The sequence below is a fragment of the Strongylocentrotus purpuratus genome, unplaced genomic scaffold (genome assembly GCF_000002235.5).
Source record: "Strongylocentrotus purpuratus isolate Spur 01 unplaced genomic scaffold, Spur_5.0 spur5_scaffold_8, whole genome shotgun sequence".
Taxonomy (NCBI): domain Eukaryota; kingdom Metazoa; phylum Echinodermata; class Echinoidea; order Camarodonta; family Strongylocentrotidae; genus Strongylocentrotus; species Strongylocentrotus purpuratus.
Window position 1 is genome coordinate 23767617 of NW_022145614.1, and position 26629 is coordinate 23794245.

At 39.4% G+C, this 26629-nt stretch overlaps 1 protein-coding gene across 1 annotated transcript; it reads right to left on the minus strand.

The window, feature by feature from the left end:
• Positions 1–26629, minus strand: LOC115920165 (cytochrome P450 10-like). The gene is made up of 10 exons (XM_030975183.1): positions 25837–26629; positions 7317–7519; positions 6682–6907; positions 5646–5839; positions 4972–5176; positions 3549–3723; positions 2963–3129; positions 2490–2568; positions 1981–2184; positions 1–1463 (listed from the first exon to the last, which is right to left on the minus strand). Exons 2-10 carry the CDS (start codon positions 7501–7503, stop codon positions 1350–1352), a joined length of 1551 nt encoding a protein of 516 aa, XP_030831043.1. The 5' UTR covers positions 7504–7519; positions 25837–26629; the 3' UTR covers positions 1–1349.

Below are 26629 nucleotides of genomic sequence, written 5' to 3' on the forward strand. Positions count from 1 at the left end.
GAAAACAAAGAGTCGTATATCATTTAACGCACTTAATGCATGACGCAGATAGAATTTTAGAATCCCTGTCTCTTTAAATTTTACTTGTCTTTAGCTAAAACAACCTATAAAGCGCCAAGCTGTAGATAGGTTGCAAAGAAAAAGCTGTAGCGAGAGATCATTGAGTCAGATAAGATCCCTTTATTACTTAATACATGTAAAACTGCATTCATGATTCTAACCTGTTTCGCTCTTTAGTGCATTCTCTATCATTTCAAAAACACTTTGAGTTGCTTGAACGCTGCAAAAAAAAAAGCTGGGTTGTTACGAATACATTGCTGAAGAAACTACACAAACATACATTTGTTCATTGAAAATGTTCTCTAATATTCAAACATTGAAACATAATGTTAAAATAAAACAAAATGATACAGCAATTTTAGGCACTTACATGCATATGCAAATTTTTTTGTTGTCACATGTACATGTACAGATGATCATCGAAATAACTGAAAGAATATAGACCTATATAAGATAAGTTTTTTTGTTCATACATATAAATTCTATACAATATACATGTACCACAATTTGCGCGAATTTAGGACAGTACTTGGAAGATGTAGTTATTTTGTACAAAAGCACAGCAAGACAAGTTTGTTCAGAGGAGTTGCTCTCGCTCTCCCGTTATCAGTGTCAATATTCCGATGGAAAACATTGTATATAGGAGAGACTTCTTCATGTGACTTGAGGACGTTCCCCTGCCTCCTTATTTTAACAATAATTCAGACCAGTTGTTTTCAGAGAGTAAACATTCTCAACAAGTTCTTGAACTTGATACAGCTGATGATGTCTTTGGTCCTGTTGACCATGCAACTTTCCTGAACAGCAGAATTCTCTAGTGACAATCCCGGTGTTGGTCATTGAAAGGACGTTGCAACCTTCAGGTCACAACTCGGCTGACACAAATTGATCCCAACAGTCTGTAATGCCAACAATTGACGAGGACAATGTCCATGAAATGAGTTTGCAGAACTCACTTAAGGCCTTGCAGACATTACCTCAAAGGATACAATGTGATCTTTTGAAGGCCAAAGATCGACACTGAAATGTTGACGGCAAATCAAGAAGGAAACCATTGCTTCATGCATCCATTGTCTTTGAATTTATAACACAGTGACAGCTGCACAAGATCATCTAGATGCGAAAAATTGATGCTGTATCCTTTTCAGCTTAAATGCTGTGATGGAGAATAATGGTCAGTTGTTGCTTGCTAGCCTTGCCACATTATGTACGATAATCAAACAGAAACACGATGGTAGACAAGTACATAGTTCTACTTGGTTTCAAGTGTTTTTTTTTAATGGAGAATATCATGTCCGACTAACGAATCTGAACTGTGCAGGCCTGTCAGGAACGTTGGTGAGTCTGAAGATAAGTTCCATGTCTTCCTCATGGTGCCACTCAATCTTGAAGTTCTGAACGATCTGTAAGAAAAGAGAAATAAGAAATGAAGAAGATGGAATTTATTCATAAAATGACCAGATATTTTTCTTATTTGCAATCGGCTAATGAGGACATAATTTTTGAGAAATACTTGCACATACTTTACTTTCCCCAGAGGCATGATAGACTGGACGTTAAAACAACAGTCTTGGGAATGGGATATATCCTGGATTGAAAAACCAGGTCAGTCTGCAAGTACTCCAGGAAATATGCTATTAAGCCTCATCACTGTCACTCCAATGTTCATGAAAGAAGTAGGTCTTGTAATTAAACCAGATTCCCACGTCAAGGAAAGTAGAATCTTGCCTCAAATTATTCTTCAAACGATCTCCAAACAAATGAATTAACATCACTTTTGCAAGAGAAATAATCATTGTCAGGTTTCTTTATACAGAGAAGCTTTGAAAGCAAAAGAGGCACTTCTAAAACGTGTGGTTCATATTTTGGTGGCAGCGGTGGGATATACACTGGACATTGCATTACAACCAAGATACATACCTTGATCAGCATGATGTAAAGGTCCTGTTCGGCCATCCGCCTGCCCGTGCACATCCTGGAACCATAACCGAAGGGAAGGATGAGATATGGGTCAATGTTCTCACACTCTGCATCGCCTCTCAGCCATCTTTCTGGTTTGAACTTCTCTGGTGAGGGGAAGTACTCTTCCATGAGACCCGCAATGCAGTGAATCCTCACAATGGTCTGATATACAAAAACAAAATATAATTACTTGAGTATATATTCTTCATAGGCATGTGCTTCAATATAATTCTGATTCAGTTCTTAATTATTAATGCAGCTATTCAATGTTTTCATTCTATTTTATTCTGTATTTTTGGAAGTCATCTTATCTGCCGTCTTTGCTAAAGATACTTTTTTTTGTTAATTTGGAGAGAATTTTCCTTCAGTATTTAGACCTTCACCACAATTATAATTATACAATCAATTTTCATATTTGGCACTCCACCTAATGCAGTAAATTTTTAAAGATATTCGATGATACTTACATCAGGAGGGATTCTGTAGCCTGCAAGAGCGATCTCTCTTGATGGTATCCTGTTTGTTCCATCAACAGTTGGGAAGACCCTGATAAACAAATTCAGAAAGAAATGACATCAATAAAGTATTGTATCATCAACAAATCATTGAGAGAATACTAATGGTAATTGAATACAAAGAGAACCTTTTGCTTTTAATTGTAAGCTGTACACTCATATTTTGAACATAATAAAATGCATAAAAACAAAAATGTAAAAATCAAATCATATGGGGGTTTAAGATCTGGTTATCTCATTCACCATACCTCCCGAATATACTGGGTTCTCAGAATTCTTCTTTCAAGTTCAGGGTAACACAAACTTTTCTCAAACCATTAGTCAGTCTGGCGCCACCTAACGGGCGGACCAACATTACAAATATCGCCACAGTTCCTTACATGATCGCATCATCAAGAACTAAAAGTCAGAATCAAGGTAATTACCTGACAGTTTCTTTGATGCAGGCCTTGAGGTATGGAAGATTCTGTAACGACTGAGCCGTGATCTTTGTTCCTGGTGGGATGGCTTGGTTAATCTCTTGAAACACCCTCTCTTGGACCTCTGGGTTCTTAGCTAAGCAGTACAAGTTGAAAGCCAAGGTACTCGCCGTCTGCGAAGGGGAAAAGTGTTACAAACTCGATCAAAATTAATGATACAGTTACATCTGAATTAATTTTGTATTGATGGCGGATTTCATAAATAGTTCTTTATTGGATACCAAGTGTTTACCGTAAAGTGCTCTGAGTCAGGCCAATCTAAAGTATGATGTACGACATAATTTATGCGTTTAGACAATTGCACAAGGTTACTTGGCATAACTAGAAAATAACATTTTTGTTTTCTAAATAAGAACTTCAGCGTGCCCTTTGCTTCGGAACCATGTGAAGAGGAACGGAAAGAGGAATACAAGAGCGTTTTATGGCACGGAAGCACTGCAGGACTCGTGGTCTCCCCTTCCCCAAATAAATGTTTTAGTCTTACCGTGTACTAACGACAACGATTACATTCTCACTTGTGACAAAAACTCACCGTTTCAACCGCTGCGATCATGAGGTCGTTCATGAGGTCGCACAGGCTATCAATATCAAAGTCTCTCCTGGCTAGGAGGCATTCGAGGAAGGTTCCCTCTGATTCTGATTGAGTACTAGTCCCGACAGCTGCCTTCATCCTATCTAGTGCTATTGTGGCATACTTTTTCGACATTCTGTGGAAAAATGGGAGAAATTCGTTCATTGACACGTTATTTTTATTGTGTATGTTAACGCCTGGTTTGCTTTTATCGTAATTTCTAATCTAATGCAATTAATATTATACTAAGTTACTAACTATATCCGATTCAGTCTTCAACTTGCCTTTGCATCTTTACGTAAGTTTATAATACTTCCTTTCCAATCTTAGTTATATTTTATTAAAACAAAACATTATTTTGATGGAGATACTTAATAAGAACCGATTCTCCAAACTTGGAATCTTGCATCTATACAAGAATTACGCAAAAATTATCCTGATTTGTAAAAAGTTGACACTATTACAGCGCAAAGATTGTTCAAGCATTTTTTGCTCGCCCTTATTCCTAATGGCAGCGAATTTGTATTCGGCACTCGAGTTCGCTTAAATCTTTTGACACACATTCGTATTACATCATAGCCATCTACCTAGCAAACTTAACATCACTATTATACATGCCACTAGTTTTAACTTTTGACCTAATTAAGTACGCCGGAAGTTCTTGATATCCAGGAGTTCGCCAAGGCGGTAATTTGGTTCCCGGAGACACAACAGGGGATATCTAATTACAAGTCAAACTAGACTCTATCAACACTATCAAAATTCATGCTGCACCCGCCGGGAAATTTACTTTTGCATGTTCCCGATACTGCGGAGGTTTAGTCTCTAGGTACACCGTCTTATGTAATTTCATCGGAATATGTCAGTCGCTAGGAAAACTTAAACCAATCGCTCCACTTAACAGTTATTACTCACACTACTAAACTTGCATAAACGATTGATTTTTTGTCGTTTCGAATTAATTCTCACAAAGTGTGACACAGGACAGATAGAAGTAAAATTCACAGAGCGATTGGAGCACATCTTTAATCCTTTCTAATCAGAAAACAAGTGACAGTAGCGTTGAGTAACTACTGATAAAAGGGTATTTAATGTAGCAAAATTTGTAAGGTTTTAAAGCAACTTATGTTTAAGAAACATTTGTATTCATCAGACTCATATTTTTGTTCACGTGTTAATACCGTAAAATGAGACACTTCATTTTTTTTCCACGCAATTTTAGCGGGAGATCCAAAGTCGCAGAACTTTCATGCCATGAAATGACTAAATTAGCATCTTGAAATTTCACAACTCGGGACAGTTCCTTGCCACATAATCGGCCGTCGTTAACAATGTGCACAACTTCTCGAAGGTTTTTGAATCAGCGATTATGAAGTCAAATTACCCGAAAAAGTAGTCCTGTGCTTCGGTGAACTTTGTCCATGCCTTGGTGGTGATGCCGAACTTCCAGAAGGGAAAGCTGAAGGTAAGGTCTTTGAGACTGTCAAAGAAGTTGGACACCGAGACGATCATATCTAAGGCCTCAGGGTTGTTATCAAGCCCGGTGTTCAGGCACCCCATCCTCGTGTCAAAGACGATGGCACATACGGCTGTATAGGAAAGGAGAGATGGATAAAAACACGTAATTTAATGAATGAGACTGATAAGAAAGAAACAAACAAATAACAAAAAAGGAGAAAGCAAGTTGGCAAGATCTGTTCACGGAATCTCTTTTTAGTATTAGTGATATTCCATTCTTATGTACGTTTGTATGATGCATATCGCATATTTTCTACGCTTCTCAAGGCAAGTGCCGTCCAGTAATGCCGACACCAGTTCGCAGAGCTTTCACAAAATAAATCTGGCTAGGTAGCCTTTTGCAACACCTGGATGAATTGCCTAAGTACAAACGTACAGGACAGAAATTTAAACCTTAAACATCTCTACTGTAAGTGAAGATAAGAATTCACTACAGAATGGTATTCCTTCTTTACAATTATGTCAATTCTCAAGATAAGTAATAGCAACAAGATAATAAAATCATGGCGACGCATCGTTATCGATAAGAGGTACACGTACATTCTAGCGTCCACCTCTGCATTTTGTGGTTGAATTCCGGTACTTCTTGCGATTCGACGTCTTGCGTTTCCTTCATCAGTGTTACGAAGTCGTCTGCACACTCTTCCATGATGGGAATATAGGCGTACACACTCTGAGGCTTCATCAGAAGATGCTGGACAGGTTTGCGAAGCCTCTGCCACTCCTCGCCTTCTCTGTGTTCGGGACAAAACATAGCGTAAAAAACGTGAGCATGGGAAACACAATAATAACCATTAACGCATGTTTGTTAAACAATGATCATTAGATAATTGATTGCTGATAAGGGATAGCCAAATCAGTATTGATACTGCTCTTTCTGCAGCGCTGTATTTACAAAACACCAAGGATCGAACCCTGGATTCAACAGCCGTAAGGGTGACATCAGTGTAAGTGTAACTCTGTCGAGAGGCCGAAGGAACTTCACTTTAAGTTAAATAAATCAAGCTTAAAGTCAGATGGTCGATTAGTTTCAAATCTATACCTAAAGAAAACTTCAAAAGCAAAAACTTCAAAGCAGCTTTGTACTCCAAGCAGTAAATCCCCTTCTATTTTGGGGGTATGGTATGGTAAATCTGCTGAATGACGCACTTGGGGATTTAAACTGTGCTTGCTCTTCTGACCCTTTAATGCTATAATACTTTTCTATTTGTTTTTTAATGTGCCAGTTAGCATTATGACGGTGGTTCTTTCCTTGACATACATTCATTTTATAAAAGGAGAGAACTTGCAGAACTTTTAACAACTTACCACATATTACTAATTTAGATATACCCGACCCGATTACGTTTAAAAAACGAGAACTAAGACCTCTGACTAACTTCCTTCGTTAAACCCAATTTTGGACAACAGCTTAAACCGAGCGTTGGGTTTAACTTTTAGTAGATAACGGGCCAAAAATGTAATATCACATATCCCACATCTTTGCAACTAAATGCAAGGTTACAAACATTCAAAAATTTCTTGCTATGCCGAGCAATAGTTTTGGAGAGAGGAAGAGGCTTCGTGGTTGACCTACGTGTTTGCCATGCCGATGTGTCTTTTCCGTGTCCTCCTATATTTGACCATGGCATCTATTGGTGTCCTCTTCGGACTCCTCCCCTCGTTTCTGAACAGCTCCCGGACGTCGGTGGGGTCGATAATGTGTACGTGGGTGACACCGGCCAGGGTTTCCTTGAAGATGGGGCCAAAGTTACGGAATCTGTCCACGGTGGCTTCATGCAGTTTGTCCAATTTGTAAGGGCCTGCATGGGTTCGGAACGACGTTGATTGCATTTAAAAATCACAAACTCATCACGCCATCGTACTTTTGAAACTTTTCACTTTGAATTCAAGGAAACCTAGAATTCTTCAATAATCCAATCTAATAATCACTGCAATAAGGTACAATGGAAACTTAACGAATGTTGTACTTTCTATAAGAATATACACGATATTATTTTGTGGGGCCAGTGTTTTTCAAAATTTTCGAAGCAGTTAATATTTTTTTGAATTTCACCTCTTACGATTAAAAAAACCCTCTAATGACTTATTTGCATATATCAATCAAGACTGCATCTATGAGGTAGAAAAGGACTAAATTACATGGATAATGTCTGACCGAATTGTAAGAATGTATTTTAAAATTAGGGAACAGAGCTGAGAGTTACTTACCCAAACCAGTGTAGTCGAAGAGTGAGCCGAAGAAAGGTACTCCTTTGGGACCTGGGATCTCATCGTAGGGCTTGGCGTCTTCCAGATGTTCTGATGTGACCATTGTACCGACATGTCTGTGCAGGATCTGTTGTGCCATTGAGGCCATACGGCAGGCCGATGTCCGGCCGACGCTTGCTGGCAACATCTTCAAGAAGTTTGATCTGAAAAGACACAGATGAAGAAGATTCGTTATAATTTGGACGTAATCGAACAAGATGGCTTGGATGAGAGTAGTCACAAAAATAAATCAACTTAATTTGTTTGTAATAAAGTATATTAACCATAATACATTAAAAACTTTTCATTGATAGAGGACATCTAAGGACATTCTGCATTCAAAGGTTGAATGTTCTCCGCCGAATGTTCAGATTTAAACAAGTTATTTTAGGAATTCAGCATTGCGCAAAATATTCCGATATGTTGGCTCAAGCGATTAAAATCTTAAAATAAATGTCAGGGATCTGGCTTGATACAATATGTACACACTCAGAGATCGCCGATGGAATTCAAGCTAATGGAGGCGATATGGCGTACGACAGACTCCATCTCCCAATGGTGGAATAGCTCTCCGCGTTATGAAATCTATGAAGCATACAGGAATGTGATAAAGAATATGAATCAACATTGCTGTTTACCTAAATAGACATTCCTTTGGCCGTAGTATAATGAACTCGCGGTTACTTACACCCTCTCTCACATACTTTACTCTTGAAGATCCATCTCTCCTCGCTCTCCTTCTCTCTCTCTCTCTCTTTCTCTCTCTCTTTCTCTCTCTCTTTCTCTCTCTCTTTCTTCAACTTTCTTTTTCTATCTTTTCTCCTACTCGATTGGTAATTTAGACGGCTTAACTATGGGATTCATTTCACCGAACAAATAGTGTCCTCCACCTTTCCCTCAAGTTTCAAGTTCAGCCTTCGTTGGAAGCCGGGGTGATTGACTTGTTGCAGGAGGCGACGGGACCCAGGCCGAGCAATTTGTAAACACTTACTGAGAGGAAAATGGGACAGCGCACATTGGGACAGTTGAAATATGTAAGCGCTCCACCTCTTTCTCCCTCTTTTTCACACGCACACACATGCCCAACGCACACCCACCATCGCGCACATTCCTGGCGTTGCAGGAACGGTACTGGTTACACTCGACGGACGATACCTCAACACCTAGCTATTACACAAAAAAGGCAGAGGCATCATGAAATTCGAAATAAGTTGGAATATATATATATATATATATATATATATATATATATATATATATAAGTGGTTGGACAAGAACATTGTAATATTTTTGAATCAGTATGTACGTAATACAACAAAGGACGAAGGGATTGTAGACCGAAAGTTTAATCCGATACTCACGGATTTTGGTACCTCAATATCCAGCTTGCAATTCCAGTGTCAGTGGACTGATGACTATGAGCATAAACCCTTGTAATATATTTTATTACTAATAACATGTGCTCACGTGATATCAAAGGAGCAAAATATGATCACAAAGCAATGTAAGTTTGACATGCAATGCAAACTGACAAGGCTGGAATAAAAGTCTGTTGCGTGCAATGGTAATTCATTTACTTCATTCTCTCCCTACTCATTCATCCCGACGTTTGCGACAAGAGGGGCGCTTTAAACCTGACTTTGAAAGAATCTTTCATCCAAACACCCGGCGGTATTCAACCATGAACAGAATCCCAAAAGCAAAAGAGAGAGGGGAAAAAAGGCTCTGAATTATCCATCAAATCTGAGCGAAGAATGGAGAAAAAATACCATGGGTATAGAGTCTCTGTGACATGATTGACTTCAACTCCCTCTCATTGATTTATTGACCTACCAAAGAGGAGGTTCACTGACTCCACCAAGTACTAGTCTCAAGCCACCAGTCGCTTTTCAAACATCAAGAGATACTAACGACAATTAGACGAACATGTCGACGACGAGTGGTTCTTGGTTACTGGTGATGCAACTACGAGACCCGTTTAACAAAAAGGAAGAAGAAATAAAAAATTGTCGTTGATGTGTTTATTGTGGTTGATGAAGTAAACAGCGGTTGCTGGCTAAGGAGTTTTCAAAAATGAAAACAAAATATGATGAAGTAAAGCCGAGCCTGACGCCACAGGCCAAAAAGCAGAAATTTTGGGAACGTGAAAGAATTTTTGCATAAAACAGAAGGTTCATCAAACTGCCTTTCTTGCTCTGGTTTGCTCTTCCACCATGTTGGAAGAGACCCTGATCGGAGCAAACACTAGGTACGGTTCTTGGGAGTTCAAGAGTTTAACTGCTGGTCGGATTAGATGACAAAGAAATGTATTTCTAGTTTGATAAATTAGTCGGGTTGCTGTGTAAAATTCCATACCTCGTGGCTGAATATTAAGCCGTTGAACAATCGAGGATTGCGGTTTCTTTGCTGAATTATTTTTTTCTATTTTGGTCGTAAATACTTGATAATCATAAGTTTTCAAAGCGCCGGCGAAACAGGCTAATACATATGAAGGGGAAACAACAACTAGTTTTTCGCAATGTACGCCTTGGAACATATACTTAATACTCAATTTCTATGTGGAATCAAGTTTACTAAAAACTGCTAGCACAGATCCTAATCCCCAAGTGACGCAAAATGAACTATATATATAGGTCTTATAACCTTACAGCAGTAAACATTGCACTAAAAATAAACTAGTTCAAACCTGAGGGCTCTATAAAAGCCGCATTGAGGGATTTTACTCACGTAAAATGGCGCTATTTATATGCAGTTCGTTTACTGAAAGTAACCCTGATCGCGCTTCTTTATTCTTTTCAGGCAAGACCAAGTTATAAAACTATAAGCAAAAATTGTTACTCAAAATCGAGTGACGTTATTAGGATCAAACGAATAATTGCTCCCGTAAGAACGAATTAAAAAGACTAACCCTAAACTCAAAATGCGCTGTAGTTTAAATTTCACCTTTGACAAACTATCAATTTCGCACTTTTAAGCATCATCCCTTAGAAGGGTAGCCGGTTGTAAACAATGGCTATCATATATTAACATACACGTGTTAGACTTTTAATTTTTTGATAAGAGACTACAGATTCATCTTCCCAAATAGAAATAAATACATGCTAAAACAAAGAAATAAGAAAAAAGTGTTTGTGAACTAGCTACACTACTGGAATAGTATCTCGTTTCTCGAGGAATGATCCTACGGACAATGACACTTAGATCTATAGGTTGACACATTGGCTCAGTCTAAACAAACGAAGCACCGTTTCCCATCCTGAGTAAATATTTGATTTCGGTTCAATTGGAACAACTCAATAGTGCACACACTTCTGGGAAATTAAGTTTAGCCCTACATCACAATTTTGTATTCTCTCCAGTCAATGGCCTTCTAGAGCCAATATATACATCGCAACGTCTCTATTCTTCATCTTATATGTTTCTCAGTTTCTTCCTTAGTCTCCCAGGCATCTCGATATTAAAGAAAACAAAATTGTAAGCAGTGCGAGGATAAAAGCATACCATCGCAAGAGCGTAATACTCCTATGAAATCAGAACAAAACCAGTTACGAAAAATGGAGCTGTGAAGCATGATCCGGGCTGTCGGTAAATTTTTAAATCTTCAAGAATTTGGGAGCGTAAACGGTATTCCCGTTTGCTCCGTTAAGAGGCTAATCGCATAACCCATCGTAAACCCTTCTTTAAACCTCGACCGCATCACTCGAACGTTAGCTCGTATCAGAAACGATTGCATTGCAAACACTAAAAACACACCAAACTGAACACAAACATCGAGATTTTCTATTTTATGAGGATAATTTACAGATTAAAACAGAGTTTAAAAAGGGTGATTTTTTACATTTTGTTATACCCTCATGGAATACGAGATTCCTCTGAACACCTTCATGGCCGTCACTTGCTGCGAAAAAAGACACCTCATATTTCATGGAGATAATTATATTCTCACTTAAAAAAATTTGAATACACAAGTTTCTCATTGTAAGGGAAACTAAACTCATTTGTCTACATATTTCGCTCACATTTTAATAACTGGTTATAAAAATTGCACAAAATATATAAACCGGATGAGCATAAAATGCCTAAGGTACAGACTCAAAACAGAGCTTCCATCAACTTCTCCAATCAGGGAGAAGACGGATGAGGAAGGCATCCTGAAATTTGATGTGCTAGAAAGATATAGGTCGCACTTGTCATCAGGGTAGCACAGTCAGTATAGGTGCAAGGTAAATACCCCAAGGGAAAGAAGACACCAAGCTTGTATCTGAGACGCTACCATCCCTAAGCTAATATCAATACAACTAGGCAAGGGTGAAGGTGCGAACGTAGGCTCTTATCTTCTGTTCCTGCGAGGAAGAAGCGAGGGGAGGGGCAGAAAGGGGGTTCAAGTGCTAGCATCTAGCTCCTATCACCACGACACGACAGCTAATAAAACACGCAATTAAAATTAGCGGAGATGAATCGTATCAAAATGAAAACAATTCTTTTACTTTTGTTGTTTTCGTCTACGGTAGATCGAAACTCATTATTCTGGCTGCCCAATAAAATAAGTAGTGTTTTGCAGGCAAGATTATATTTCCATGAGAGGTTGATAAGGTTACTGATAAAGTTGGGATCGCAAGTAACTCTAGTATTGTTACATCATACCTTACCCCTGCAAAACTCGATCAATCAATGCTCAACGGGTGGCTCCACTTTTTATTAAGATAAATATCTAGAACATGACATCCATAAGCAATTCACAAACGTTACTAACCTGAAATTATACATGACGTTTGAAGGAAAGATAATGTAGTTATTCACCGACTTTATGCTTATTACGTATTAATGTGTCTTCAGACGATGTGAAGGGACTCACAACAAATCCAAGAACAGTCTATTTGCACTTCAGGTCTTAGGAAAGAAGATTTATTTCGTTTGTCAGTAAGTCATGACGACCGTCCTTGTTTTACCAAACCGTCGGATCGATGCGATCCTCTAAACCTCTTGGACGATTTGGTACCTCTTGGAGTCAGGCCTTGCTATATATGGGACAAATATGCACCTCTTATATTCTCCACACCAACACCAAGCATCACCAGCGAACCCCTCATCAGCAGTAGCAGCATCGGAAGTAGCAGCAGCTTCAGCGGCGGCAAGGGACGATATGACATGACTGGAGTATTTAAGCCACCAATTAGCGCGGGACCCCACTTGTAAGGGGGTGGTTGGTATTAAGCTGTCACTGACACTCGGAATGCGACACGTTTCGACCATTCCCCTCCCGTTCTCCTCCGCCACGAGATGGTGCGTGACAGATTACCAGCACAACAAAAAAAGAAGAGGGAGATACGCGGGACCCCGTGCCAGAATATTCTAACATCCAGACGTCACGGAGTTCAAACGGCTATACTTATTCTCATTTATCAGGTAACAACTAAATGTTTGCCAACTGCATATCAAAAACTTAGACGAGACCTAAAATATTCAGAGATCTCGCAGATTTTCACTTGTCCGTTTCGCCAGTTTCTAGCAAATTGACGAAGTGTTTCAAACTGCCCTGACTGCAGAACTGGAGATTGCAGCGCTGACAGAGTTCCCCTGATCTGTGCGAGCTGAAACTGACGAAGATTAATCACCATTTAACATGACCGGGTTCGGAATTTCAGATATCCCACCGCTAACTTGGCCCAGTTTAAGGTTAGCCGCACGTGGTTGGAATTCACATCTAGTTAACCCCTCTTAGGTACCCCCATTCCTGGATAAACCGGTGCTAGAAAAATGCTCATGAAGGATAAACCATCCATTTATAAAATTATCTCTTTGTAGTAGATTATGCCTTCGGAAATGTGTTCGCCGCGTGTGAATGTGTGCGTGTGTGCGTGTGTGTAACTTTCGCATACCACACCAAATTATGAATGGGCCACCCACAAGGGAATCAACACTTAGGGAGTCAATTCCTATATACACCCCATATAGGGTCAGCAGCACATCTCACTGCGGTTAAACCACGGTTTTCTTTGGAGAACTGCATCTCCGGACCGGCAGTGGGGAATCAGAAAGCGCGACGGATTGGTTTCCCGGTGGAGGCACTTTAAAACAATGACCCCAATACTCCTCCACTGATCCTACTTGCTCTGATTATGCAGTTCACTGTACTATGTCTCGGTGAGTTTGTCCAATTAGCTAATACGAAAAGGTAGTGGTACCTGCAAGGGAGAACTGCGCGTGAAGTGACAACCCGCGGCGAGAGATTTGACGATATTTTATTAGGCGATGGGAGGCACCATCGTTGCATACAATCGCCAAAATATTCATAAAAATTAATTCAATTCGGGTATTAGTACCGTATAAAAGATATACCAAATCTCTATGGCACGTTATGATGCATTAAGTATTACAAAATAAGTAAAATGAAATGTAGAGTGAAAGAAACAGCTTTATTGGTAAGGAAATTGTAAGGTTCTTCAATAGGCTTGAAAATAAATAACGCACACAATGGTGTAATTTATATGATGATATAAAGACACTTTTCATTCTGTATTCTCCGTCGGTAAAGTATATTTTGCTTTAGAGAGATTTAGTTTTCATAACAAAATGGTTTAAAGTGGACAATTATTATGCTTAACGTTGACATAGGTATTATAGATTTGAGGCAGAACATCTGTGATTAAAGAGAAAGTGTCAGAATAAACCTTCCTTTATATTGACTTCTCTCCCTATCTCGTTCATCCATCCATTTATCAAATATAACTTACAGAGAAAAGATACTTCATGAACTGTCAAAGATAATATCCCACGCCGCATGGACGTTCAACCCCTAGTACCAATTTTAGTGGGGCCTCGATCAAATTATATTGATATTTAGAGTTCGGCAAATGAAATGTTACATGCTTCATTACAAACTGCCATTCACGAATACTTCCAACATTAACAACTTTCTCTGCAACGCGGAGAGTGTATCCCTAGTTCGCCGAACCTACGCTAAACAGAGAAATCTGGCGTTTGAAGTATTTGGCGCCACGGAGAAGACAGGAAAAATGACAGAGTGGGTCGGTGCACGTTCGAGGCAATAATTGACACTTTGCCTGCGTCTGAAAAGTCAGTCTACTTGGCAGCTGACAAAAGGCTGTGACGTGAATGAATGTGCACTCGTCAGTGTAACATAGCTTGTAATAGGCTCTCATTCGCATGCTAGCTGGCGACTGACACAAGTCAACGACCCCCACACGGAAGTAGATCGGCATGCACACGGGAGAAAGCTGTCTGTTTGAATTACTCGCACTACCCTCGTAAATGCCGTCAGTTCACTCCTCTTCTTGGGCTTGCAGCTCAACGTGAAGATCATTCTCAAGGGCTTCGTTCTCACTGCCGCTCATTTTATGACATGATTGAACATTCGTTCCAATGCAAACGTTCTTTTCATAAAAGAAATGTATGAAAAAAAGGGAAGATATAAAATTTATCTATTTAGAATAAACCATATTGTCACAATCGCTTAATGAAAAGAGGTATGACAAAATAATGGGCAACAGTATTTACATATATATATATATATATATATATATATATTTAAAAACATATAATCTATTATCTATTTCGTAAAGGACAGAGAGTAGGATTCAGTATCAAAGCATCTTTAGTGTCCACATAAAAGTGAAAATGAGCGCCCTTTAAAGGAAAACATGCTTTCAATAATACGGTTTCTTAACAAAAATACTTTTGCAAATACGGGTCGGCGTTTATCTAGGGAGGTTCTCGTGCTAGTTCTAAAGAAATTGCTTTTGACAGGCCAGAAGTTAAAACGGCTTGGAATTTTGGGGACTATGTCTATTGAATCATAGAAATTGATGGCGCGACTCGCATGGAAGTGACACTATCAGAGACAGTCAAATTATAGCCATGCAGCTCCAGGTCTCCCATGGGTGATTGATCTATCATTGATTTGTCAACAAAGTTTTTCTCTACCATTTGTCAAGTAATTACGTGCTCTGACACGGCCTGACAATAGAGCAAGAATAACAGTTCAATAGCTGGGTAAAGTGTTAAGATTCATTATAGAAAGAGAGAAGTTTTATGGGCAACGCCTCCATTAGAAGCACAGTAATGTTCGGAATCTTCCTTGGTCAATCTTACGTGAAGCGCATACCTTGGCAAAACATTCTAAGATAAATTCCCTGAGCGACCCAATTAGCACTCCCTGAAAGTAAAACCTGGCTTGGGTTTTTATGTTAACATTCATCGAACTCTCAAATATTTCTGATGAATGCATGGCTAATTTCAGAACGTGGGTGGTATTTTTTCGCTTTACCATATGCTATTCAATCCCAAATGAAAAGGTATCATTACTGACAACCCATGGAAAGAAGGTGGGAAAAGAAAGCAAACAAAATTCTTGAAAAGCCGAAGGACATAACTAAAGACATCTCCAGAAAAGAAAAAGAGAGAAGAGGACAGGACGAGACGCAGCTCTGACAGAAACCTTGTCTGGACTCCTCGCCCACAAAAGAAAATAACTATTCGCGTTACTGCGGAAGAGCGGCACAAAGCGTGATCAAAATTCAAAACGATGCCCTGCAATTAATCATGTTATCATCCATGACTCGATGCCAATGTTTGCTGCCCGGGCAACAGGCAGGACAAACACGGCGTTTTCCAACGAACAGCTGACGAGGGAAAGTGACGTGACGTGGGAGCAGCGAAAAGAGAAGGAGCCCCTGAGCCTCAGATGCCAATGACCTTTCGGGAAGTCATTCGCCATGAGTCAATGACACTAGCCATTAAATGGTGGTCTTCTCTGATCAGTCTGATGACAAGAACCTGTTTAGAGTCGCTTTGAGAGATGACGAGAACAAGACTGACAGCCTCGTGTCGCATGGTACCGCTTTGCTAATTTGACAAAGCTGCAGAAAATATCGAAGCCGTGATGACTCTGAGTAATGTCAGGTTTGAAAGCGGGTAATAAGGGTCGACGGTTTACACCGACATGGAATGGTGTCACGTGAACAAATTGTAATGAACATGGAGGTCAATTATCAGGAATTTCCGTTAAAACAAAACGTGAATTCAGTATCACTCTCTGAAGTAATTTAATAGCTTGTTTGCTAATCATAACCCGACTTTGAATCTGAACGTAAATATTAACTTAACGACAGTTTTCTATAAAAAAGGAGCTGGGAAAGATAAAGGCGAATAGAGCTAATCATCACGCACGTGAGATAGCAGGGTTAATTTGCAACCATTGGATGAGAAATTGGTTATTCTGGCTGGAGCGAGGATATGAAATGGCCTTTGATACAGGTGTGTGACACAGGCAAAGGTCAGGGAGGACAAAACACACAGGATATCACGAATGAATTGATTAGTAGGCAATCAAAGCTCACTTGAACTCCTATGCATTCAGTCTGCTAGCATCCATAATTGATACATTTGTCATACACTTCTGGCATCCAAAGTGACAACTCTGTAAAACACTCCATGACTTCCATAGTAATGGATTCTCCAGAACTAGCTTATTGGATGAGGGCGACATCAAGGTGAAAGTGACCAGAAATCTATAGTCATCTGCATCTCTTTCTGACCTCTGTGCATTTTTAAGAAGACTACGACATGGAGTGACCGTAAGTATGGGGCTAATATTTTGATTGATGGGGGCACGAAGATGTTCATTGACCTTTTCAACTGGAAGTGCTGTTGCCTGCTGGTAAAAGAGTGCCTCCCTGACGACGGCCTATTCACCACGGTGACAGTTAGCATGCCTAGCATATCACACGACTATTCTTAGGCACCGAGAAGGGTACCATATCCTTATCCTACATCCAGGCACTTCGGATTGCACTGGGTTTCCTTTACACAATTGCTATCAATTACCATTCCAAGTATTCATTTCATTGACCCCACTAAAATGAAGGAATAAAGCGCCCTGTCAAGGGGAGAAAGTTTGCTATCTTCTTTAGATCGAAAACTATTATGACGACAAATACAGAATAACGGTATCAAGTTGTACACATTATATGAATGGTACCATTTCGGAACGGACTATGATCTCTTCCAGTGTTAATAGAATTTACAAACTGTGAAAATACATCTTGTGAATCTCACTGAAATCAGACGTGAATAGTACAATGATGAGGTGTGGTTAATAAGGAGAGCGCGGGAAATTGTTCATGTTTTATTCGGTAACGGTGACGTGAGAATTCTTGGTCCGTGACGTGTATCGAGGCATTCTTCATCCTAAGCTCCAAACCTCGATCTCTTCACGTCATTTTAAACCAAAGTTGAACAGTTGCCAACTGCGTTTCATCAGTGGTGTATGATGTTCATTTTGATGGCTTTATAAAGAGTACTTTGCTCCGCTCTGCTCCTATATCCTTTCTAAGAAAAAGCGTAAGAATGTTAAAGAGACGGTTGAGTTCTGGAAAAGGTACAGAATAATATGTTAGCTTTCCTATTCTGTTTTAAGTAAGTTTATAAAACTAATATAAAAGAAATGTCTCCTGAAAAGAATTGCTCTTCATAATTCCCTCATGTTCGACATAATTACGAGATAATACAGTACATGTACATCTAAAAAGTTTTGAACTTTCATGCCACATGACTTCGTGCGTGGTCCCATTATGCTCATTTCTGTGTGCAGTTCACATTGTGAATGCGACTTTCAGCAAGATTAGGCCATTTTCTTGTCATTTCAGTGATTCCAAAATATCACAGCACACACCTATTATCTTGTACTACATAATCAATCTGTCCCAATAGCTTCCACAATTATTCTTTCACGATGCAAATCGCATGATCAGAAGTCATCTTCATCATTAAGACATCTCGGCATGTTGCGTTCTGAACTCGTGGGGGATTGTCTCCCGATGACCGATAAACGGGTGATCCCTTGACAGATCTTTAGCATCTGTAATGAGGCCATGTGTGATCCATACGTGTAGTCTGCGTGGGTGTCCTGCTAATTCAGATCGTAACATGACTAGGAAAACCAATGACGTGAACATTTCCCTCCCATTAAAAAGATGAAAGATGAAAGCCCAAGAAATTAAATTATTATTTTAGAAATAAAAAAGGCCACATACATTTTTGTAAATGCCATTCAAATTCCGATTTCCGTAAGTAAAGGTTATTTTTAAATGAGTGAACTGCATAGAAGAATTAGTGTCCTAGAAATGCATGCGCTATAAATTAAATGAGGAAACGAGTGACAGAGAGGTCGCTCCCTTAGTATGCACGTCTATATACTACGGGGGGGGGGGGTGATAATAACGGTTGTTAAAAACTTAGATTAACAAATTGTTATCGAAGCCATTTTTATTTCAATCCCCTGAAAAGTCCAATGTTTCAATAATTAGAACACGAGAGACGCTATTCACTTTCCATTAGAAAATTGTATATATTCCAGGAAAAGATAAAGTGAATAGTTTGAAAGAGATGAATGAGATCACACCGAGACACACGGAAGATATCTTCCCGCCCTTGTGAAAGCCCGTAATCTTGAAGATGATATTATTAGGTCACCATCTTACTAGGTAAGTCGGAGAAAAGGTTAGCTCGAGGATACTTATCTTTACGCTCCCATAACTTCGTGGATAAATGCTGAGAGGTATATTCTCAAAGGATGATGGGTAAGAAAGAGAGAGAGAGAGAGAGTGGGTGAGAGAGAAGCGAAAAAGAGAAAGAGAGCCTGATGGGACTAGACGATCGGAAGGGGGCACGAGAGATGGTGTCTTAGTAAGAGATAGAGAGGGGGGGGGGGGGGAGAAAGGGAGAGGGTAGATAGCTGTTTACGTACACGTCTTCTGAAGATGTGAGATGAATAAAGTGATTTAGTGTTTAGTGGTGATTTCAAAGACCACATCCATATCAGACGCTCCGTAGTAGAGGATATTGTAAACTTGTGGGTTGAGAATGATGGACAGCAATATAGAATTAATGGAAGAATGGAAGATGAGAGAGACGTGGAGAGAGAGAGAGAGAGAGAGAGAGCGAGAAAGAAAGGAATGGAGAGGGTGAGGGTCAGTGTATGTATGTGTTTGGAGGGTAGGGGTTCAGGTGAGAACGGAAGAAAGGAAGAGGTCATCCGAGGTGAATAAGTGACCTCAAATCGCAGGATTGCTTAACACGGTCAGCGCGCTAATTGGAACGCTGCTCGGGGCCATGTAGTGCAGTGTGAAATATTGTCCACTCGATGAAAAGTATGATGATGGCATGCATTGCATCCATTCAAGTTCATTCTACAATGGAGCCTCCGATTCAGCAACAGCAGAAAAAAGCTTCTTCTACCAATGTTAAGAACAAGACAATGATGCATCGCCACGTACGTTGCATAAATCTACATTCCCACTTTGCATAAAAGCGACACTAAACCTCCCATTCTTTTAGGTTTATAGTAAAATTATACAAACCACGGACAATATTTTCGACGAAGCCACATTTTCAATGACAATGGACCATAAGGTGGTAATTCGTTCTGCGACGGCTAAATCCCAGTCGAGGGAGGACCCTTCCAAACGCCTTCATCAACTTGAGAGAGTGTAGCACTTGAACCTACCTTTCCCCGATTGTTCCAGATAAGAAGTATACACTGTCCGCTTGCTTTAAGCAGAGTATTTCTCTTGTAAATTGTCTTTTCCAATGCATTCCGTGTCCGTAGAGAACAGTTTGTGTATCAGGCAGGACAGCTAAGGTTAAGTCTGAATTATTGGGCGGAAGAAATGCCGAGTTCCAGGAAAAGCCTTGCTTTGATAGCTACCGTGGTCACCGGGCGCCATTATTAAAACGGGTTGTTTGGCATGCGGTGTTGGACGTGAGCTATCGGCTTCCCTATACAAATTAGGTGTACTTGCCGGTGGGGGAAGAGTGGTGGCATCTGGAAATTTTCTTCAGGATCAGAATTTTGCTTTGAGGCATATATGCGATTAGGTGCGTTAATATGCTGTATTACATGGCAAAAGCGTGCTCACACATATCAATGCAAGTTATAATTCTTGAAAAATCCACCACAGCATTAAATGCACAAAAGAGAAAGTTAGGCCCTTTTCGGATTTTCCCTATGAAATTCCCTATGAATGGGCCGAATTTATTAAATTTGCAAAGGCATTCAGCAATTACAATTTATTATTTAATAACTCATCTCTTCCATCTTCTCGTACTCATTTGTGACGATGCATGCACAATTCTAGAAAAGCAATTTAGTTTATGAATTGGGCCTAAAATTTGACTTTGAGGCAATTAATCTTATAGTTAGACATCTTGTTCATCCCGATATGATTAATAAATATGTCATCAAATAATATCCACATAGTGAAGGTATATATGCTAAAGCATTGATGTAGATCCCTTCGTAATTCAAAATCGCTGCAAAAGTACGATTCTATTCCGAGGACTCATGACATATCTAAAGCATCCCGCTGACACAAATCATCAACTGCCTCCCAATTTCGCACCATCTCATCAGTGGAGGAAACCAGTATAAACACTGGGATAAGAGACAAGCGAGGAAACATCAACTGTCAGAGATAGATGGCTTCTAAACAGGAGGAAGGTTTTTGGATAATAACGAAAATTAAAATTTCACAAGATCCAAGGAATTTATTACAGAATATACAAAATATTCTTGCTAAGTACTATTTATTTAATCTAATGAGGCTTCTAGGCGAGGATAAAAGAAAGATATAAAAAGACATGGTGTATGTCGGAATTACAAGTGTATACTGTCCCGTCCAAGACGTTTTTAACTTTACTTTCGTATTGTATCATGATCATTAAAAGAAAATATATTATTTAAGAATATTTGTGGGCAGTCTCTCTAAAACTTAGTTTCAATGATAATAAAACACAATCGTGGAGAAGATAGACTCTCAGCCAAATAAAAAATAAAAACATTGTGTAAAAACAACAACGTTGTATTTAACCATCAGGAATATGTCTGGTTCATGTGACCACAATAGATCAACTTATATTCAATCACGGACAAAAAGGGCAAGGTTTACGCAACAACTCTTACCAATACTGTTAATCAATCTTCAAACACAAAATAAAGAAACTCGCCTCAAAATGCAGAAAAACGATCACTAAATAGAAGCTTAGGGTTTTCTTGTTAAATTTTGAACTAAACCTCAAGAATGTTAAGACTTGATAGAAGGCGCTCGGTGATGATGCAATAAGTTTCCGTTCAATGCTTCGGTGGTTTTCTTTGACAACTAACTTTACAGAAGTCAACTAGCTTAGCCATCACATGTTTTTAAAAAGTATGCGTTCTCTATAGCTGTGAAAATGCTGAGGGGAGGCAACCTCTGGAAAGCTCCAAAGAGCATTAAAAGAGCTGTAGTGAATTTAAAATAATCAATATCAAAATTTGTTAGTATGAAATCTACTTATTTTCTCTAAAAGCTAAGCTAACGAGATATAATGTGAAAGGAAGGCATTTTATTTACAGTCTACTTATCACGCTAAAAGATACTGACCGGTCTTTTCAGAACATTAGTTGTTTTATTATCAATGATGTTAAAAGTTTCATAATTTTGAATTGTCCCATCCAATTTTCCAAAATTATCAACAACAACAAAAAAGAAACATCGAAAAAATAATCTTTTTTGAAAGAGTAGGCCTACATATTGAGTGCTTAGCAGCCCAGAGAAACTGTTGTCTTCGAAAAATTGCGCATCATCAGGGTGCGATGGCGGCCTTGGGGGTACAAATATATCAAGATGAATATAATAGTGTTGAGATTGAGAAAGAGAAAGCCGCGGAATCCGAAAATATAAATATCATGCTTCTTTATTGCCCAGCCGTTTGATATTGATCGGCCAGAAAACACGTCAACCTATTTTCTTGGTCGGGCGCCCTTGACAATCGAACTCCATAGGCCGATATAGCATCACCCTCATCAAAAATCAATCCCTTGTTTAAGTCGGAGATTGAACGGTTCGTAGTAACGGGGTCAGGCAGCGGTCATGTACATGTAAGCATCAATTTTTAAAATGGCTCCTCCTTGATTGAGCGACTGCTGGTACAGTGGCCTTTAGTCTGTGGTTTCAAACCATATGCCAACATTTCTAATGACAGAAATGATAGCAATAGGAGCATAGAATATGGAGAAATTAATTGCCATTACGAGTAAAACCTAACATCATGCACATTCTGGCTCAAATGTGCACAGGCGTAAATTCCACGAAATTTGAAGGCCTGTGACAGCAATTTATAACTACCAAATACAAATAAAGCAAAGACATAAGTGAATAATCATGAAACATGCCATGTACAATCACTTCTGCTGGAATGTGATTTCCAATTCAAGACTCATAAATCATCTTCTCGTGCAAAATGAAATAAAAACACATGGCCATTGTTCTCCAGGTAAACGAACTTGAGGATCGCTCATGATTGCCACCCTGTTTGTCTGAGTATGGCGTGTATTATGTTGAGGGGTCATCCAAAGTTGGATGGCGTACAGGGCTTTTGGGATTCGGAGAAGCAAGAGAGTTGGTGATGAACTACCGGTACTGATGTTGCCAGTTCCCATTATCATCAGTCCCAATCTGCTTGGTAACACTGATATCTCTGCTACGGAAAGCACGCGCGCTTTCTACCCTATAAAGCTGGCGACGCCGTTTCCCATAGGATGTCTCCAAACAAAGTTTGCGTTCTAGTACCTATTTTAATGGCTTTAGGTGATCTAATGAAGATCGGGTGTGAGGCAAGACCTAGGTCATAGTCTTACGTTTGATGAATAATCTAAAACAATGTAAACACTTTTCAGTTCACTTCATAACTTGCCTTATATGGGAAGTTTAACGGTTCGTATGTTCTTTGCTTACCATATAAACTTACCAGGTAAATCGAAATTCAATTGAATTAAAACATTTCTATTTTTCTTACGTCATGTTTTTAATATTCGTCATCGAAGAGAAACCTAAATACTGAGTCTGCTGAATGATGTGAAATAATTATGTAAGACTCATATTTTTTCGGAGCACACATATTATCTTTTTATGATACACTATGTACATCTTCATCACCTGCCTTTCGAGTTGGAATACTTGATACGTCTCAGAAAGGACACGCGTATAGCGCCATTCCTCTTTTCTTCCACAGTATTGTCTCTCCTCTCTCCTTTTTCCCTCTTCCTCTCTCTATTTCTCCCTTCCTCTCTCTCTATTTCTCCCTTGATTCATGTCAAGTTAACGTTCCTCTTCATCAATCTGTCATCGGGTCAATTATTGAGAGGGAAACCAATAGGAGAGAATGAGAGACACTGCCCCGGAGATCGTTCGCCTTACACCGTGCCATGTCCCTTGGAGCGAGCTCCGAGCAGCCCCGAGTTACAGGAGGTTACGACAGGCAATTCCTTCTCTTTATCGCTTCAAAGATGACAAAGGTTCTCGTAAAGACTGCGTAACATGAAAAGCATGTTTCCTGACATATCCTCTTCCAAAGTCAAATCGCCTTGTATTCATTTTGTTCCTGAAGCTCCCGATCTTCCTTTGCTGGTCACTGAATGCAAAGTAAGGGGCCTACTCTAGCTGCCGAGCGTGAAGAGAAGGGTGATTCACACCGTGCTTTCGGCATGGAGGCCCGGCGAGAGACATTTTGAGGGAGATTGGGGAGCTTGCCGAACTTTTATATTGCATTATACTTTCTATATACTTACAATACCAGAACAAATTAGGAAGTAAATCGTACGTAAAATAATACATTAATTAAATATGTATATCGTTAGAAATTAAATGGTGATTTTTCTTTTTTCTCAAGTAGTATTACATCAAAATTTAAATTTAAAAAAAAATAATGAGCTGGAAAAGTCTATCGAATTGCCTAGCTTGCAACCACGCACCCTTAGCAACCCCCTCCCCCAAAAAAATAGTTTAATAGGGTTAAAGCCTGAAGGTTTCGAGACAACATGACTTTCTTTGATGCTTTGGGATTCGGGCTTTTCCGTTACGGAAACCCACCCTCCCCCTTCCGAACTAGGTCAATCGTGGGGTTCTTGCCCTAGCCCAGACAGATGGGCTACATCAACGAGGGCGAGAGGGTAGAAAGGGGGCTGAGGAAGACTGTGGATTCAAACCAGCACTCCAAAGCAAACGAGTAATTGAATTATCTTTGTCAGGGCACCATTATGTCTTAGCCGACACACTTTATTTTTCCTGATCGCACCAAGTACATCATTTTGGCAGGAAAAGCACTAAAGAACCACATCGCGATTTGATCATTTCATTCCCAGTAATGTCTCTCTCGAAGTACACCACAGTGGCGGCAACTCGGTTATATGCATCATTGTAGGTACTTTGTCTGGCATTAATGCATGCCAATCTGACGCTTATTACATGACAATCAAGTACTCGTAAAAAATATTAATACAATATTATATTATCATAAACCTTTACCGTCTTTTCGTATGTAAAGGTCAAGACCATTTAGTAATGAAGATTCTGATCAATGAAGTGTTGCCGCCACTGTGCCGTGTAAAACTTGCATAGCCTATATCCCTTTTCTTGTTCCTCAATACAAGTCTTACAGGTGAAACATCGAGGCCAATAACCGCCAGAATGTGGTCGTCAAGAACTGTACAAATCAACTCAATGATTAAGTGAACCAGTTCGTGAAAAATCGAATAAATCAAAAGAGACTACGACTAAATAGAGTACACACGGCAAAATAAGCGAACATCGGCTAGTCATGCGGCTCATGTGTCGTTGCACTCTTTAAATGAACCGTTTTTTCCCTTCGTTTTATCAAAATGTTCATGCCCTAGGCTAGTTTTGCTTTTGGTGCTTGATTGCACGCAAATGCAGACACACTGGTTTAATGTTTAATGTTCTGGAACTAGGTCTAAACAACAAAGCATAAAGGGAAGTTCTTCTCTATCCCTTTTCACCACCCAAATCAAGCATGTAACTTGCGAATAACATAAACATGATAATAGTGAACGAGGGAGAAAGACGGGGAGAAACAAAATAGAAAGCAATGGAGAGAGAGAGAGAGAGAGAGAGAGAGGATTCAACCGATTTACACATAACTTGTAATTTCTTCTTCCTTTCTTACAACACATTGTCGTGGTCAAATCAACATTAGAAGATGGAAAATTAATAGGCCAATAGAAATGTAAAATTTCCCCTGATCACCATATGCATTTTGTTTGGTTGTGATTCAATCAATGTATTTACGTTTTGCAGATTAAAACATAAATGTAGCCTATATCAGGCAGGCTATGACAATAACGATACGAAAACACAATTGATATTGCATTGTTTTTCAAAGAATTATTCCTAGTCATAGATATTTCTTTCGAGAAAAAATAAGTAGAAAGTATAGTTAATTAACTTTTTTTCTCCCTGAACACTGAGAGTATATTTTTTTTAAATACCAATAGTCAACCTTGCCGAGTGAAAATAGAAATAGGGTTTGAAAAATATATCTAGAGACATTACCAAGAAAATAATTTTGTTGTCAAAATATAGTATTGGACATTCAGTTTTTCCCTACCAAGGTCGCAATTTCTTACCGTCAAAATGTGGAAGCTGTCGAAAATAAATTCAGGAACAATCAAGGGCAGACTCAATTCAAACCGTCAAATTGATTTCAAAGGCCATTGAAATGATGATAAAATGGCATTGCACGTGCTTCTTCAAGTGATTAATGTGTCCGCGTGTTGCACAAATATGTTTAGCTCAGAGTTTTTCTACTTATATTCAAACAAAGACTGATCGGCAATGCTTGAAACTGTTTTTGAATAAGTTATTGTCATTTAGTATCAATAACGATCTTCAAACGTCGACGTATACAGTGGATCTGAATAATGAGGTATATGTTTTTCTTCTTCTGATGACAGAGAAATCTCCAGGTATATTCCACACCACTGCACCTGTTAAAGACCCTGGGTAATACCAACAACCACTTGGCACTTCGTAAAACAAACTGTTAAAGATCCGCAAGTCCAATCCCAATGCGAGTGGCCAACTCTCCAGATAGGCGTTCCAGAAAGGCAGAGGAATAGCAATAATGCGTGATGAACAAGTTGAATACAGAGAGCCCCTGATCCGCACCTCCTTACCGTAGCACGACCTTATCACTTCTGAAGACCGGCTTTTACCACCCACAACCCCTCGACAGGATACTCCCCTAAACAGATGTACGTAGTAGCATGATTGTCAGTTTACGATCAATTACCCAGTGGCGAACCCACTCTTTTAAAACGGTCAATGAACCAGCCTTCCTGTGTTCCGTGCAGTATCCCTGTCTACATAAAAGGCTAGGGCTAATGCCCTGTGATTATCGCCCTGATGAATAACAATGTA